This window comes from Chionomys nivalis, chromosome 19 (assembly GCF_950005125.1).
Source record: "Chionomys nivalis chromosome 19, mChiNiv1.1, whole genome shotgun sequence".
NCBI classification, from domain to species: Eukaryota; Metazoa; Chordata; class Mammalia; order Rodentia; family Cricetidae; genus Chionomys; species Chionomys nivalis.
In genome coordinates this window covers 54964491-54980524 of record NC_080104.1, presented here as the reverse complement: position 1 = coordinate 54980524, position 16034 = coordinate 54964491, and the positions used below count along the sequence as shown (strand labels likewise).

Below are 16034 nucleotides of genomic sequence, written 5' to 3'. Positions count from 1 at the left end.
CTCACCGAACCTGGTAATGGCACTGGAGAGGTGCTGGGGTATGGGGTTCTGTAAAGGGGAGGAGGCTGGAGTCTGGGCGTGGCTATGACCACAGGTTCTATGTCTGCAGCAAGCGTGACAGACAGGTCATCACCTGAGACAGAGAGACAGTCCTCGCAGAGTTAGCCAGGTGCAGCCTTGGTCACAGGCTGGAAATGGAGAACCAAAGCAATAATATGATGGAGGAGCTTTGACTCCTACTGAATTCCAGCTGCTCCATCCTTGTTCCTAGCCTCCGAGCCATGCTGTCTGAAGCTCTCCCTGTGGCCCCAGCCAGCCTAGTCAAAGGGCTGAAAAATGCCAGCCACACAAGGAGGACCATAGGCCCTGGCCTCCTATACAACCTACGTGCCTCTGCCCAGCCAAGATCTGAAGCTCTGCGATACAATGCTATGTTGGGTAGAAAAGAGGAGGGGGCCATTCTTCAGATAGTCCCAGGATCAAGACAGGCAGGGACAGTTGGACCAGGCCCCTAGATAGTGCTCCCAAGCTGTGCTCCTGACTCCCCAGCTACTGTTTGCATTGGGAGGCCTTGGCCAGCCTGCAGGGCATGACATCTGTCCTCTGCGGGAGGGGAAGCGGCCTTGCCCTTTAGTCAGTGTGCTCAAGAGCTGGGAGGCTATGCGGGGCTCAAAGGGATGTCTGCTGTCGGTATGTAGGCATGCAGCCACGAGGGTTCCCTGGGACTCTGCTGGGAATCACCTTGTTGGATGCCAGCGGGATGAACTTGGATGGTTCCTGGCAAGTTGCTGGCTCAGAGCCTGGTATAGCAAGTAAGGGGCTACAGGTAGGGCAGGGTTAAGCCCTAGATAGATAGTACTCTTTCCCAGGAAAGAGGCACATGAGGAACTGCAATGGAGGAACAGGTGTGTGAGGGACTCATTGTGACACAGCTGGGTAAAATCTGAGCCTATAGCCCTGGGGTCGCCTCCCAGAGGATGAACAGAACTCTGGCTGAGAAGATGCATTCAGAGGGTGAGTCATAGGCTACAGGCAGAGGAGCTGGATGTGTGGCCCCGCTCCAGGAAGGACCTGGGGTGTGCAGAAGCCCAGGGGCTGCTCAAGGCTTCATTAGGGACCACAGCTGGACCTGGTGTCACGGTGAATCCCACACCCATTCCATTCTTGAAATAGCTGAACGTGGACTGGCTTGGGCCGTCTCCCGGCGGAGGCCCACACCTGGCCACAGCTGGCAGAGCCCATCCTGTATGGTCAGCTCCACAGGGATGTGTCTTGACAGGAGAACAACCTACCACGTCGTCTGTTGGGGCCATGCAAGATGATGAGGAATCATGTGGGCTGCTAGCCAGGGTTAGGAGGGCCTGGCCATGTGTCTGCTTCAGGGGCAGCCAGAGGCTAAAAAGACATAGGTCCTGTTAGGTGCTGGAAGGAAGGCCACGCCTCCTTTGGGTGAGGGCTCAGCCACATGGGGTGCAGGGCCAGAGCTGGCACATGGGATCCTTACAGTGGAGCTTCATGGGACACTAATGTCTTTAACTGCTGCTGCCTGGTCAGCCAGGGGCTAAACATCTGGACACTTTGGGCTGCATCCCCAGCAAGGTCCTGGGGACTGGTCCATCAGCACTCATGCTCCCCATCCCTGTAGGTCACATCTGGGTGCCAAGCCTCATTGAGCAAAGGTGAGGTGGGTGGGGGTTCAGAGTAGGAGAGTCCTTATCTTCTCTGGCCTCTTAACCTCTCTTTCCCGGGCTCCTCCACTCCAGGGTGAGCCCCACTCCTGCCGGGCCTCTGTGGCAGGCTGATCACTCCTACCCCAGCATGGATTAGGACAAGCAGAGTTCCCCGTGACACCAGAAAGAAAGACGTGGATGAAGATTTCACCCTTCCCCCACAGTGTTTCCCTAACCCCTTAGTGGTAGCTGTGAGCTTGTAGAGTGGGAGGTGCTGGGTTCGGATCTTAGCCCCATGACTGGCTAGGTGCAGGGACAGTCCTTGACTACACCAGGGGGCACTGGGATTGGGAATAATGAGTTCCTACCAGGGAGCATGCACTTCCTCCTCAGGGTCTGACCAGATTCATGGTGGGAGTTTCCCACTATAATGTGGGCCCTGCCCCATTCCCCTCACCCAGGCCAGTGGGTATAACCTGACCCTCTGTTCACTCTAAGCCCCTGGCCTTGCACACCTGGCCTTGTACTCACACTTCAGCACCCTCCTGCACCCGGACTTACACACCTGACGTCAGTTAACTTGAGTTTCTGTTTAACTTTGATCTGAAGAGACAAGGTGTTTCTATGGAAAAATACCTAACCACCTACCTATATACGCCTGGTGCGGCAGGCCTGGCCGTCTGTGTCTACACACCTCGCCTTGCACACCTGGCTCTGTCTAGCATCCTGGGGCCTCTGTGCTCGCTTGTCTAGCCAAGCTTGTAGCTCCACACCCACGTCTTTTCCTCTGACCCCCGAGGGAGACCAGGAGGGGAACGACTGGTGCCAGGGTATCAGCGGGAACATGATAGCATTCAGCTGGTATGTGAGGTGATAGCTGGGAGTTAGGGTCACCCCACGGGAGCTCCTCCACATGGGTAGATCTGCTGGTCAGCATGCAGCTGGGTCCCTGGGAAGGGTCCTAGGTATATCAGCTTGTCCTTTGGGTGTATGGGGGGGAGAGAATGAGGGATGTGCAGGAGTATAGCACCCAGGGTCCTCGTCCCTGCTCCCACTAGTACTGACCTCCAGCCGCCTATGAGTAGGGCTACCGCTGGGTCCACTGCCGCCTCCAGGAAACCCTTCCGCTGAGTGGGGTCTGGGAATGATGCAGAACTTGAGTCAGGGGCTACATGGACCCAGGCATTTGACCTCACTCTCACCCTTCCGTGTCTACCCTGTGAATGACAACAGAGACAGGTATAATTTCCCAGGGAGCCTGAAAAGTTCTTGGGAAAAAGCAAGGTCTGGGCGGGGGGGGGGGGGGGGGGGGGATGTCAAATCCTGCACCTGCAACAGGCTTGCAGATATACTAGGTGCAACTAAGAATCACCCAGTGTGACTGAGCCTCTGGTCTTTGTGGACCATGCTGGCAGGTCGTGGAGCATTTGGAAAGCAGTGGGAGTATGTTGTGTGGGGCTATGCGGGGTTCATCACTCTGGAAGTTCGCAGATGCCCCGGGTGCTCTTTCCATCCAGGACCCCACGGGCTCCCAGCTATTCTCACCTTGGTTTTTATCTGGCTCCTTAATCAAATGTGAGTCTTCGAAAGGCTGCTGGTCTTTAGGACGCTTCAGTTAACTCGGGTTTCTGTTTAACTTTGATCCAAGGAGACAAGACCCCTCCGTGGAAAAATACCTGAATGCTTATCTCTCACTCCTGGCAACCTGCAGATAAATATTGTGTGTATGGTGCTAGCTGAGCTATCCACAGACCTCGCTTCCTCCCGGATCCCCTGTGCAGCTTGGGGATCTCCAGGCTTAGGGCCCAGGTGAGCTGCAGCCACAGAAGGGCAGGAGAACCTCCTGGACCTGATGAACATCCAAGGATTAAAGTGTGCAGTGCAAGGGCTTCATATGCAGATATGAAACAGTGACCACCGAGTTATTTGGCATATCCATCACCTGCCAGGGTTACATTTAAAATCTGCTCTCTCTGAGCAGGTGTGTGTGTGTGTGTGTGTGTGTGTGTGTGGTACTGGGGATTGAACCTAGGGCCTCACACATGTCAGGCAGGGTCTCTGAACCACACACCAGCCCTCTCTAAGTCTCTGCACATAGAATACACTGTCCTCTGTAGTCACCCACTGCACACCAGGTCTGCAGAACTTGCCCAATTGCCAGACTGGAGCTCCTTCTTTGCCTTGGATTAATGTCTCCCTGTTTCTACACCTCCACCAGCCGGAAAGCCACACTTGGGTTCAACATCTTTAGGTGGTGAGAATCCACCTGGGAGGTTACATGGTGTTTGTTCTGTGACCAGATTGTTTCATTTAGCACAGTGCTCAGTGGGTGTCTCTATGTTGACACAGGATGGGAATTCCTTCATGTTCAGTGTTGTGTATGAGCACAGCACCTTCTTTCTCATGTCCATGAACACCCCTGTGGGTTCTGTGTCATGGTTGCTGTGACTACCGAGGGCTGCAGTAAAACTGGGGTATGGGTGTGTCTTCCACAGCCTGGCCTCAGTCCCTTTGGATGCTGGAGATCACAGTGGTTCTATTGTGTGTGTGTGTGTGTGTGTGTGTAAGCGTCTCCACGTCTCCCCTGGTGACTGACCTAGATTCCACTCCCGCCAGCAGTAGAAAGGGTTCCTCCTTTCTCTCCACCACCTGTTGCTTCTTGCTAACAGATATGTGGTGGTGTTCTGTTGTGGATTTTGTCTGTGGCTCTGGTGACCTGTGACCTGGAGCAAGTGTAGATCACTCGGGTCTTCTTGGAGAAGTGTCTGCCCGGGTCTTTTGTCCATTTTAAAGTCCAGTCACTTGCTTTTATATTGAGCTGTGTGAATTCTGCACCAGCTCTGGAGATTTATCCTTTCCTCCCGTGCTGTTTGGCTGACAGTCTGTGGGTCATCTCTTTCTCCTGCATTTTCTTAGTCGAGCTGTCAACATCAAGGTGTTGGCGTCTTTGTCTACAGGGCTTACCTATGGTGGTGGCTTTCTGTCACCGTGGCGCTTTACCTGTTAAAAGCTTAGGGGAAGAAAGAGTTGCTTTGGCTCATGGCCCGTATGTGTCTGGCTGTATTACTTACGGTCTGTGGTGAGGCCCAATCAAGGGCAAAACAAAACTGCCCACTCTATCTAGGAACAGTAAAAGCAAGGGACCAGGGACAGAGTGGCCTTCAGAGACAGACAGCCGTAAACCTTTCTTCTGGGCTCTATCTTTAACAGCCCATTCCTGGATTAACCAACCACAAGAAGTGACTCCCTTCATGACCTAGTCACCTCCCCGAAGCAGCACCATGTGGGGGCCATGCCTTAACACAGGAGCCTTTGGGGGACATTTTTCATTCAGACCACAACACTTGCTTCCCGATGGGGACAGCTGAGATGGGATCCAGCCCAGAGGGCCTGGTCCCACTGCAGCAGCTCAGGCAGGTGGGGACGGTGTGTGTCGTGATTCTGGCCTTGGCCAGCTTTGGCAGAAGATACTTGAGGAGGAATGGAGTGTGGCCTCTGCACACCTCAGGAGCCAGCAGAGTCTCCAAGTGAGCCCAAAGACTGGCTCCTTGATACCATCCTTTCCATTGGCAGATAATCTGTCTATCCTCCTGCCTTGGGGAAGTCACTGCTTTCACATCTTTTTATGATGATAAAATATACTCAGCATAAAGCACACTGCACGACCACTACTCCATATAGAGGAGAGTGCTGTCACCACCAGCCACCCATCTCCAGAGCGTCCTTATCCCCAAGCTGGAACTCCATCTCTCTTAAACACTAAACCCTCCCCAAGCCCTGCTATCCATGTATCTGCCTTTGGGGAGAATGTGTGTTCTAGTCCTTGGCTCTGTTTTGACTCGGCTTCCTCTGTTGTCAAGTCTGAAATGCTCTCCTGCATGCTGGGTATCAAATGTTACACTAGTTACCACTCAACGTTGCTAGGGCAATACACCTGTCAGAAGCACCTCAGGGGAGGAAGAGTCTATTTAGGCTCACGGTTTGATAGGGGAGGCGTGGCAGCAGGAAGGAGAGGCAGCAGGAGTTGCACTACCATCAGGGAAGCAGAGAGCTCAGGTTGCTTTTTCTTTTTTATCCAGTCTGGAGGCTCCAGGCTACTGTGTGTGAGCCGCAGCATGTGTAAGCCACACAGACAGGATGCTACACAGCCAGGATGCTGTACAGTGAGGATGCTATACAGTCAGGATGCTACACAGTGAGGGTGCTATACAGCCAGGATGCTACACAGTGAGGAGCTATATACAGCAAGGATGCTACACAGTGAGGATGCTATACAGCCAGGATGCTACACACACAGTGAGGATGTTATACATTCAAGATGGTACACAGTGAAGATGCTATACAGCCAGGATGCTGTGGGCAATGGCAAGGTGGGTGCAGCCCTGATGGTAGAGGAGGTATGGGCTTTGGGATTGAGAATAGCTTTCTATCCATTTGAAAACCAACTGTGTGTTGTGTACGTGTGTGTGTGCGCACGTGCATGTGTGTATGTGAATGTATGCTTAAACTGTCATAGTGTAAGGAGGACCTGCCAACATTAAAGCCTATAGCTTTGGAGCAAATAATCATCTGGTAGTATGTGTGATTTCTGGGTGCTGATACTATCTCATTGGGCTGTGGGTTTGTCTGTCTTTTTTCTTGAGAAAGAGTCTAGTATATCTTAGGAGATCCTGCTTGGGCCTTTCTGGTGATGGTTACAGGATATTCCAGCTATGTAACACTACACTGGGTTCACATATCTGTCTTATGCCGCAGAGACAGTGTTGGTGACTGTAGTTTGGAGGCAGTTTTAAAACCAGAGATTGTGAGTCCACCAACTTTACTCTTGTCAAGAGTGCGTCGGCTTCCTTGTGGTGTGGGAGGTCCTTCTGTCTATGTGTTGCTTTTATTGGTTAATGAATAAAAAAAACTGCTTTGGACCTATAACAGGGCAGAACTTAGGAGGAAGAAGGCAGAGTCAGAGGGATGCCATGGAGCCGCCACCAGAGATAGACATGCTGAAACTTTCCTGGTAGGCCACGACTTCATGGTGATGCACAGATTAATGGAGATGGGTTAAATTAAGATGTAAGAGTTAGCCAATAAGAAGCCAAGCAATGATTTAATTAAGACAGTTTCTGTGTGATTATTTCAGGTCTAAGCTAGCCAGGCGGGTGGGATGAACAGCGAGCCCCCCTCCTCTATCCTTGGGATTTGGGTTTCTCAGTTTTGAGTTTCAGGATGGGTTTTTCATGTTTTGTAAAAGCTTTCATTGGGAAGCCTGAGGCTATAGCTCTGTGGTAGAGCATTTCCCCACATGGGCAACATCCTGGATTCAATCCCCAATGGTGCCAAAACCCAAAACTACCACTGGGATTGATAAGGATTGCTTAGAATATATAGGTCCTCAGATGGCTTTTACACCGACTGTAGTTTGAATGTGTCTCTCCAGAATCTGCTGCCACTGAGGGATGTGGCCATGGAGAGGTGACTGTGGACTCTGGGCTCCCGAATGAGCTTAACACCCCCATGAAAAGAGATGGTGTGTGTGTACTACCTACCCTCTGTTCTTTACTTTGCTGTGCAAGGACACAGCCTTTTGTCCCCTCCTGAGGACACAGTGAGGTGGAGCCATCTTGGAAACACAGGCTAGGTCTTAAAATGCCTTGGCCTGTTGCCCTTTGCCGTGAGAAATTTGTTTCTGTTATGTATAAGTTGCTTAGTCTTGGTTTGCTTCAGCAGAACCGTGAGCGGGGTCGGTGTTTCATTTATCTGCCTTTAATGTCTTTCGGTAATCTTTTGTGGTTTTCACTGCACAAGACTTTCCCCTTCTTGGCTAAGTCAGGTCCTAAGCATTTTATTCTGCCCGGTGTTATTGTGTTGTGGAATTTTCAGACGGCTTGTTGCTGTGGATGGACACAGTGATTTCTCTGTTAGCAGGGGTGTCCTACTGGCTTGTGCCTTTGTTCTGTTATCAAAGTTGGAAGTCACAGCCTGTGCCCCAATTCAAGTCTGGTCACCCATCCTCAAAAAGCAATTAAAAGAGCCAAATTAAAAATGGAAAGCATAAAAGGGAGATTTATTCAGCGGCCACTTTGGGAAGAAGGAGGAGGAGGAGATCCTGCAGACCTCATAAGTCTGTCTTCAGGTCCTAATGGGAGATCAAAGTTTAACAGAGAGCCAAGGAAGTGCACATCTAAGCATCCCTGGTCAAGATAGGGTCCTTCCAATCACTGATCCCTCTGGGATGGATGCTGGGCTTCTATCTCATCCTGGAAGGTGTCTGACAAGATGTGAAGACCTTGTAAAATCTCTTTCCAGGAGAAAAATTCCCCCTTTGGCAGGTGCCTTTTCCTTCTCCCGGTGTGGAATTCCTGGAGGAAAATTCCCATTTCTTTGGGACCCTTTGTTTCAACAGTCTGACATATTGAGAAACACAAGGGTCTCTTTAGAGTGGTTTCATTTCTACACAGACTGCTTATAGTCCTAAGAAGCTTGTAGAGTCTTTGGGTGCTTGATATTCAAGGTTGTACTGACAACTTCCTTTCCAACCTGCCCCGCCTTTGCTGTTCCTCCTCCTCCTCCTCTTCTTCCTCTCTCTCACACACAGACGCACCATATACACACACATCACACCATACACAAAGCTTGAACAACGGCTAAGAAGATAGCTTGCCTTGCTCCTGCTTCCTATAGACAAGGCTTCTATCTTTTTGAGTCGAGGACTCATGTAGCTCAGGCTGGCCTCAAATTTACCACGCAGCCAAGGATGACTTTGAGTCCCTGTTCTCCAGTGCTCACCTGAGGAATTCTGCAAATTTAGGGATGTGCTACTGTGTCCCCTTGGGAACTGAACCCAAGGTCCCATGCATTCTAGGCAAGTGCTCTACCAATTGAACTACATCATCCAGCCTACACATGATGCTTGTTGTGGGCTTTTCACATGTGGCTTATCTGATGCTGAGATCTCTAGTGTTTTCAATGGGGAACAGTGCTGCAGTTTGCCCAGTGCTTGTCCTGCATCCGCTGAGATGTTGGTTATTTCTGCATTCATGCAGCATGATTGCACTGATGGAGCTCATGTGCAGACAGCCCCTGAATCCCAGGAATACACGCACTTAACCGGCATGCACGGGTCTTTCAACATACTGAAAAGGTTTGCTGGTAATTTTGTAGAGAATTTTTGAGACACTCTTCATTGGGGTTACTGGCCTGTAGATTTTTTTTTCTTGTTCTTAGCATCTTTGCCTGGCTATGGAATTGGAGTAATACCCATCTCCTAGAATGAGATAGAAAGTTTTCTCTCATCAGTATTTTGGGATAAGTTTAGAAGAATTGATGTTATTTCTTTGAATGTTTCACAGACTTCTCAAAAGCAACACCCTTGGGCCCAGGGCTTTTGTTGGAGATTTTTAAAAATTATTCTTCCAGTCTCCTGCCTAGCTGTGGGTCTGTCCAAACATCGAGTTTCCTCATGGCTCAGTCTGGTAGCTTTTGTATGTCTAGGAATTTGCTCCTTCGTTTTGGTTCTGCCATGGTCTCTCACAGCCCGTTCCACCCAGTTAGTGACGGCCCCACTCTCCTGACCTTCGCCATGGTCACTCTCCTTTTCTGGGTCTGCTTCACAAGGTCCATGGGTCTTGTTGATCTTTCCAAAGAGCTGGCTTTGGTTCCATTGATTTTCCTCAGACGTGTGCCCGTTCTTGCTTTGTTTTGTTCTCCCTTATTTTCCCCTTTCTGTTTGTTCTGGTATAGGTTTGTTGTTGTTGTTTTGGTTTTTTCTTTTTTTCTTTTTCCTAATTCTGTATGCACAATGGGTTGTTCATCTGTGACCACTTGTCTGTTAATGAAATGTTTGTAACCACATATTTCCCCTTTCAATAATTTTTTTAAATTGCCCCCCACCAGGTTTTGTGGGTTTTGTTGTTGTTGTTGTTGTTTGTTGGTATGTGTGTGTGTGTGTGCAACATTCTGATTTTTATCGTTTCTACATATTTTTTCGTGTCTTTTTCGATTCTTGTATCCTAACATGGTTGTTTAGGAGGGTGAAGTCTAACTTCACAAATTTGTAAGTATTCCAGCTTTATTTGTTTTTAATGTCTAACTTGATCTCAAAGTGGTTGGAGAGTATATGTTATATATGTTGAGGCTTTTAGTGGCCTGACATGTGCCTGTCTTGGAAATGTTACATCTGCACCAGAGAGGAGCCTAGGTGCCACTGTGGCTGGCAGTGCCCTGTGCACGCCCCCAGAGATGAGGAGTTCTTCCTTATCTGGTTGTCCTGCCCTTTAGTTGGGGGGGGGGTGTCAGTCTCTGCCATTGTAGAGCTGTCTGCTTCATGTATGTTAGTGGTCTATTATGTCATAGCACCCTCCTGTATTGGTTCCTTCCCTTTTGTAACACATTGGTTTAAATTCTGTTTTGTCTGATATCATAGTTACTACCTTGTATTCTTTCCACATGGGTGGTCCTTTTGCTATCAATCTTTTGGATCGAAAATGTTTCATACAGACAGCATATGACTGTGTTTGTTTTTTTTGATTACTTGGCCAGGCTCTATCTTTAAATTTGTAAAATTACATCTATCTATTTATATTTATATCTATTTAAATAATTGTTTGCATGTGTGTGTGTGTAACACATACCTGTAACATGGCTTACATGTAGAAATTGGAGGACAACTTATAATTACCAGTTCTTTCCACCGTGTGGGTTCCTGGAATCAGTAGCAGACACTTTAACTTGCAGAGCAATTTCACTGGCCCAAATCTCTTCTCTTTAGATCGACACTCAATCCGTTTACATTTATTGTAATTGCTGCTCTTGAGGACGTCACTGCTGTTGATAATGCTGATTTGTGCTAATACTTCTGTTCCTCATTTCCTGTTCTACTCTCTGTTTAGGCGATTTTTTAAAAAAATAACTCATTTGTTTTTATTTTATGTGTGTGTTGGTACATGTATGTATGTGTACTATATGTATACCTGGTGCCTGCAGAGGCCAGAAAAAAGCTCAGGATCCCCTGGAACTGGAGTTAACAGTCATGTGTGGGCAGTTCCCAGACAAAGGTCAAAGGTCGGCTTCAACCTGACCCTGTTCTAGGCGGTGTGCTTGCAATGCTTGCCTTGTCCCTGTTGTCTGCATCTTTCCCCTCAGGCCTCCTGTGCAATTTTTGTCAGACGTTTCTTCGCTATGCCGTTGTCTGTGTTTACCTTGACACTTTTGACCTAACTCTTGGCCTAACTCATGTCTGTCTTCCACCTGAGAATTTACAGTATATTCAGGTTGCTGGTCCACCTGAACCCAAACCACCCTCTCATTTATGCTTTTTATTGATCATGGTATTCCCCTCCCCGCCAGCTTTTGCCTTTTCCTTGCTCTGGCTTGGTTATAGTTTCTCAGTTCCACAAGGACTCTGAATACCTCTTCAAACGGCTCCATTCAAGGCTTCACAAAACTAGCCCCTAAGGCCTCATTCCATAATGAATCTAGTGCAGCTCAGCGCCCACAGCTCAGCGGAGCCAGGCCTGGGTGGGTGTAATAAAACTCTCCATTCTGGCTGCTTAGTTCAAATAACTCTCTTGAGCCTTTCCCCACAGCAGTGTAGACAGTCGCACGCTGGAATGTTTCTGGAGGTTTCTCTCCCACCCACTGGTTTTTGAATAACCACTCTGAGGCTTAATGTTAATTACAAACTGGCCTATTAGCTCAGGTTTATTATTAACTAGCTCTTACAACTTAAATTAACCCATTTCTATTATTGTATATTTTACTACAATGCTCATGCCTTTTTACCTCACGTCTTGTCCGGGTCCCTCGTCGTCCCCCTCCCCCCGTGTCTCCCCGCCCCCCCCCCACCAGCAGCTGCTGGCATCTCTCAGACTCCACCTTCTTTCTCCCTCTCTCTCTTGCATTTCCCTCCTGGCTCTATTCTGCCCTGCCATAGGTCCAGTCAGCTTCTTTATTAACCAATAGTGATAAAACATTTACAGCATACAGAGGGGCATCCCACATCACTGGACTACTTGCTGGGCTTGTACCCTTGGATTCTGCCGCTGTGTACTAGGTGACCATTGGGTACCCAGGCTGGGTCCAGCACAGATGTTACAGTCCATCCCATGTCCCACACAGCAACTGTATGTTTGTGTCTGAATAGACCACAGAATTTAGAAGCAGGGAGGGACTGCCATGATTCCCTTTGGCCCAAGGAAAATGTTTGTTTGAAGAGCTAGTTTTTTTTCCAGAAGGTTCCGTAGCTGCTGCTTGGTTGGCAGTTGGGTATTTAAGATGTGCGCCCCTCTGGTGCTGGACTGGAAGTTCCTTCATAGTGACATCTCCCTGCACTCTAGGAGCACCAGATGCTCAGCCGGGACTCAGGCCTAGGTTCTTTGGGGCAGGGCTGCCGCGGTCTGAGTTTTACATGGTTGGGAGGCCAGAGAGATCAGAGACAGGCTGCCATAGCCTGAGTCCTATACACACACAGCAGCCCCAGAGCATATGCGAGGAAGTGAATGACCAGCCCAGGGATGGATGCACAGTCTGTACCCAGGCTGCATCCCTGGGAGAGCCAGTTGGTGAGCTGGGGGGCCCTGGTTGTCAGAAGCCCGGCACATATAGAAAGACAGGTCTGCTCCATTGCATTGAAGGAGTCAAGGACCCCTGAGCAGCCCATGGGCTACTGGCTTAGCTGGAGGCCGTTCTCTAGGGCGGGCAGACTGGATTGGCCAGGATCCTTGATGAGGGAGGGAGTGTCACCTGCTTGGAGATGCACTCTTGTCCTGGTGCTGATGATCCATCCTGCCACAGTCCCTGTGAAGGGTCTTTTTTTCATGATGTTTGCCTAACTGAGCCCTCTTGCCAAAGGGCTATGCATCTGCCCTCATGTTCTAGAACCAGGCCCTGCTGCTGAGGTTGGCAGTGAAGATGCCATGAAGTCAAGGGTCTGGAAAGTTGCACTGGGAAATGGACTGGCTGTTGTCCCGGGAGGGAGGCTGGCAGGGGCTCCTGTACCACCAGGAGCCTGGTCCAGTCAGATGGGAGTACCAGATATTCTCCCGATTGGTTCCTGTTCTTGTGGGGGGGGATGTATAGTGGTACATTATTTGTGTTTTAATAAATAAAGCTTGCCTGAAGATCAGCATGCAAAACAGCCACACTAGTCAGCTATACAGGCCAGACTGTGGTGGAATACACCCTTAACCCCAGCGGCTAGTTAGCCATAGAGGCCGGGCAATGGTGGTGCACGCCTTTAATCCTAGTGCTAGGGCAGAATATAAGATGGCAGGAGACTGGTCTCATGCTTAGTCTTAATCTGAGGATTCGTGGAGGCAGGATCGCTCATTTTGGTCTGAGGTAGAGGTAAGAGCCAGTGGCTGGCCACTTTGCTTTTCTGATCTTCAACTTGAACCCCAATATCTGTCTCTGGGTTTTTATTATTTGTGCTACAGGGATGCTGGCTGTAATTGGTTTCACATGTAGCTCAAGGGTGTCCATGTTTAAATACTGCCCTTTCAGAACTTTATCTGCTTACTTCAGGGGAGGTGGACTTAACCAGGTAGGACCCCCATTCCTGGATTAGAGGTCAGACGGGTGACTGGAGGAGCCTCAGCTTGCAAAGGGACCACCGTCCTCCAGAAGGCCTCTGAGCCCTCAGAGCATGGCACAGGCCTTGCTCCTTAACCACAAATGAGCTTCCCCCATCATGATGCTGTAACCAGAGAGCAGAGCCAGTGATCTTACTGCCCTGGCATTTGGCATCTACTCCCAGCAAAGCTGAAAAGAATTTCATAGAAAGGAAAGGGAAGGGCTTGGGAAGAGCTGGTTGTAGGTCTCTAAGGACCCAGGGGTCATCATGGCACACACTGCCTTCCAGCCCAGAAAGCTAGCAGCTATAGAGTCCTGTGTGCTGGGCTAGTGGGGCGCCAGGGACTTTAGCTGTCCTAGGAGGGGCAGAACAGCCTCATCTCCAGCACTCAGGCAGCACTCATGACTTGGCTGCAGCATTTCAAGTGCGAACTCCGGATCCCAGCATTTCTGGTGAGAAGGAAACACTGTAGCAGCTATGATTGTGACGGATCACTGAGCTCCCAAGGCTAGCCCGCCACCCTTCTCTGCTCTCATCTTGAAGGCTGCAGACACTCAGCTCTTTCAAGCTGTGCCCCCACCAAGCTGTGTCCCCTCTGCTCCTGGCCAGCACCATGTCTGGTCAGCACTCAGGGCTTAAAGAGCATGTGACAGGATGAACATGTGACTTATGGGGACCCTTACAGCAGTTCAGGATGCACACTCGGCACACAAAGCTGTTCTTTGTCCCCTGAGGGATGTGCTCTATGGCGGCTCTTGTCTTCTGGTTTTGAGGGCTTGGTGACTCCATTTGCCCAGTGAAGTTGGGGGTTCAGTATTTCCCATCTCCTACTCTGTAGGGGTCTTGTTATTCTAGCCCAACAGCCTGACCTGAGGCATGGTATCCTTACACACTCACATACTACCAAGCATGCCTGCCTCCAGCCGTTCCTTCCTAAGAGAGCTCTTGACCGTGAACCTTCTCCTTGCCCAAGCGCCTCCTCCCAGGCTTTGTAATGCTGGACTGCTTGAGTGTGTTGAATGGCCCTGGTGGCCCTGGCCTAAAGACGAGAAGGGCTCATACATCTGTGTCCAACTCAAAATGGTGCCAGGAGTGAAGTCTGTAAGTGAAATGGGTCACTGGCCACCCTAAGGCACTTTAGAAGAGTCGTAAATCCAGGAGAGTCTGTACTGGGCTGCCACTGCCAGCTATCAGGCAGCCTTCTGCATCGTAATGTGGTGTTAAGCTTCAGGGAGCAGAAATGGCCACAGAAGAGTTCCTGAGGAACAGGCGTGTGGGGAAGCAGAGTGAGAATTTGGTGCTAACTTAGAAACCATAATGACGAGAGGAAGCCAGGGAAAGCCGACTTTGGAGCCTGGCCATTTGAGTCTCCCAGGTTCGATTTATCTCTAACTGACTGCCAGACCAGGTGGAGCTTCAGACAGGAGTTACCTTATGTCGCCTGCTCTCTCTTTGCTGTAGAGAGGTCTTACTCCGAGTCTGTTCTCCTATAGAGTCAGAGTGGGGGACTCCATGCCCCAGCCCCTCACTTCCATATTGGGATATTTGCTTTGACCCAGGAATCCATGAAAGCAGGGAGAGACCCAAAGAGATGGCCACACAGACCTGGATAAGGGATGGTTTCGTGGTCTGTGTCTCCTAGGGTGCCACTGTGACTGAGTCTGTTCCCGTGCAGCCACCTCACCGGATGTCTTTCTCTTTGCAGAGAACATCGCTGAGGAGGTGGGGCTGCCACAGCTCCTCGGGGACCCTCTGCCCCCGCAGATCCAACAGATCGAAGACCCCGACGTCGGGCCAGCCTATGTCTTTGGACCAGACTCCAGTGGTGGCCAGGTGGCCCAGCACCACTTCCCTAGACTCTTCTTCCGTGACTTTTCACTCCTGTTTCATATTCAGCCGGCCACAAAGGCCGCAGGGGTGCTGTTTGCCATCACAGACGCTGCGCAGACAGTAGTCTCGCTGGGCGTGAAGCTCTCGGGGGTGCAAGATGGCTACCAGAACATCTCACTGCTCTACACGGAACACGGTGCTAGCCAGACCCGCACGGGCGCCAGCTTCCACCTGCCTGCGTTTGTTGGCCAGTGGACACACTTTGCGCTCAGCGTGGATGGCCGCTCTGTGGCTCTCTACATAGACTGTGAAGAGTTCCAGAAGGTGCCGTTTGCTCGGTCCCCGCAAGGCCTGGAACTGGAGCACGACTCTGGCCTCTTCGTGGGTCAGGCTGGAGCAGCTGACCCTGACAAGTTCCAGGTAACCTATGCTGCCCTGCTGTGTGCTGAGCCAGGGGAGGAGGGGGCCTGGAGGACCAGGGAAAGCAAGTTCCTCCAGTTGATGCTTGCAGCCTGGGGCGCCCACACTTGTGGCTTCTGTTCCAACTTTTGTTCTTTGTTTGGTACCCTGGATGCCCCACTGGGCTTTCCTGAGTTCTTTGAGACCCCAGGGTCCACAAGATGGCTGCTGGAGGCCGTTTCTTCTTGGGCTCCCATCCTTAGTATGAGCCGGGTATGAGCCAGGGCCTGGGGTGAGCTGGAGACACCAAGCTTAGGCTAGGAGAGTGTGGGGCTTAGTCGGGGCTCAGCTACTTCACCTGGAGAGCAAGTGTTCAGGCATCTTGTGGAAGAGACAGGCTTGGGGCCATACACCTAAGCCCGCCAGGGAGCCAGAAGGAGAATGATCTGGAGTTCCAGGCTCATTTGAGACTCTCCCTCAAAACTAACGACCAGAATCCCTCACTTAAAGCCAGTCACCCAGAGGGTCTTCCTTTTTCTGCACACAGTCGAGGGAGTACCCTGCTGGGAATG

At 50.4% G+C, this 16034-nt stretch overlaps 1 protein-coding gene across 5 annotated transcripts in view; it reads left to right on the top strand.

The window, feature by feature from the left end:
* Positions 1-16034, top strand: part of Col18a1 (collagen type XVIII alpha 1 chain) — a 109323-nt gene that overhangs the window by 52709 nt on the left and 40580 nt on the right. For all 5 annotated transcript variants that reach the window (XM_057751041.1, XM_057751042.1, XM_057751040.1 and 2 more), the window contains one exon: positions 14939-15483. In XM_057751041.1, the coding sequence (XP_057607024.1) occupies positions 14939-15483 (545 nt within the window). The remainder of the gene's footprint in view (positions 1-14938; positions 15484-16034) is intronic.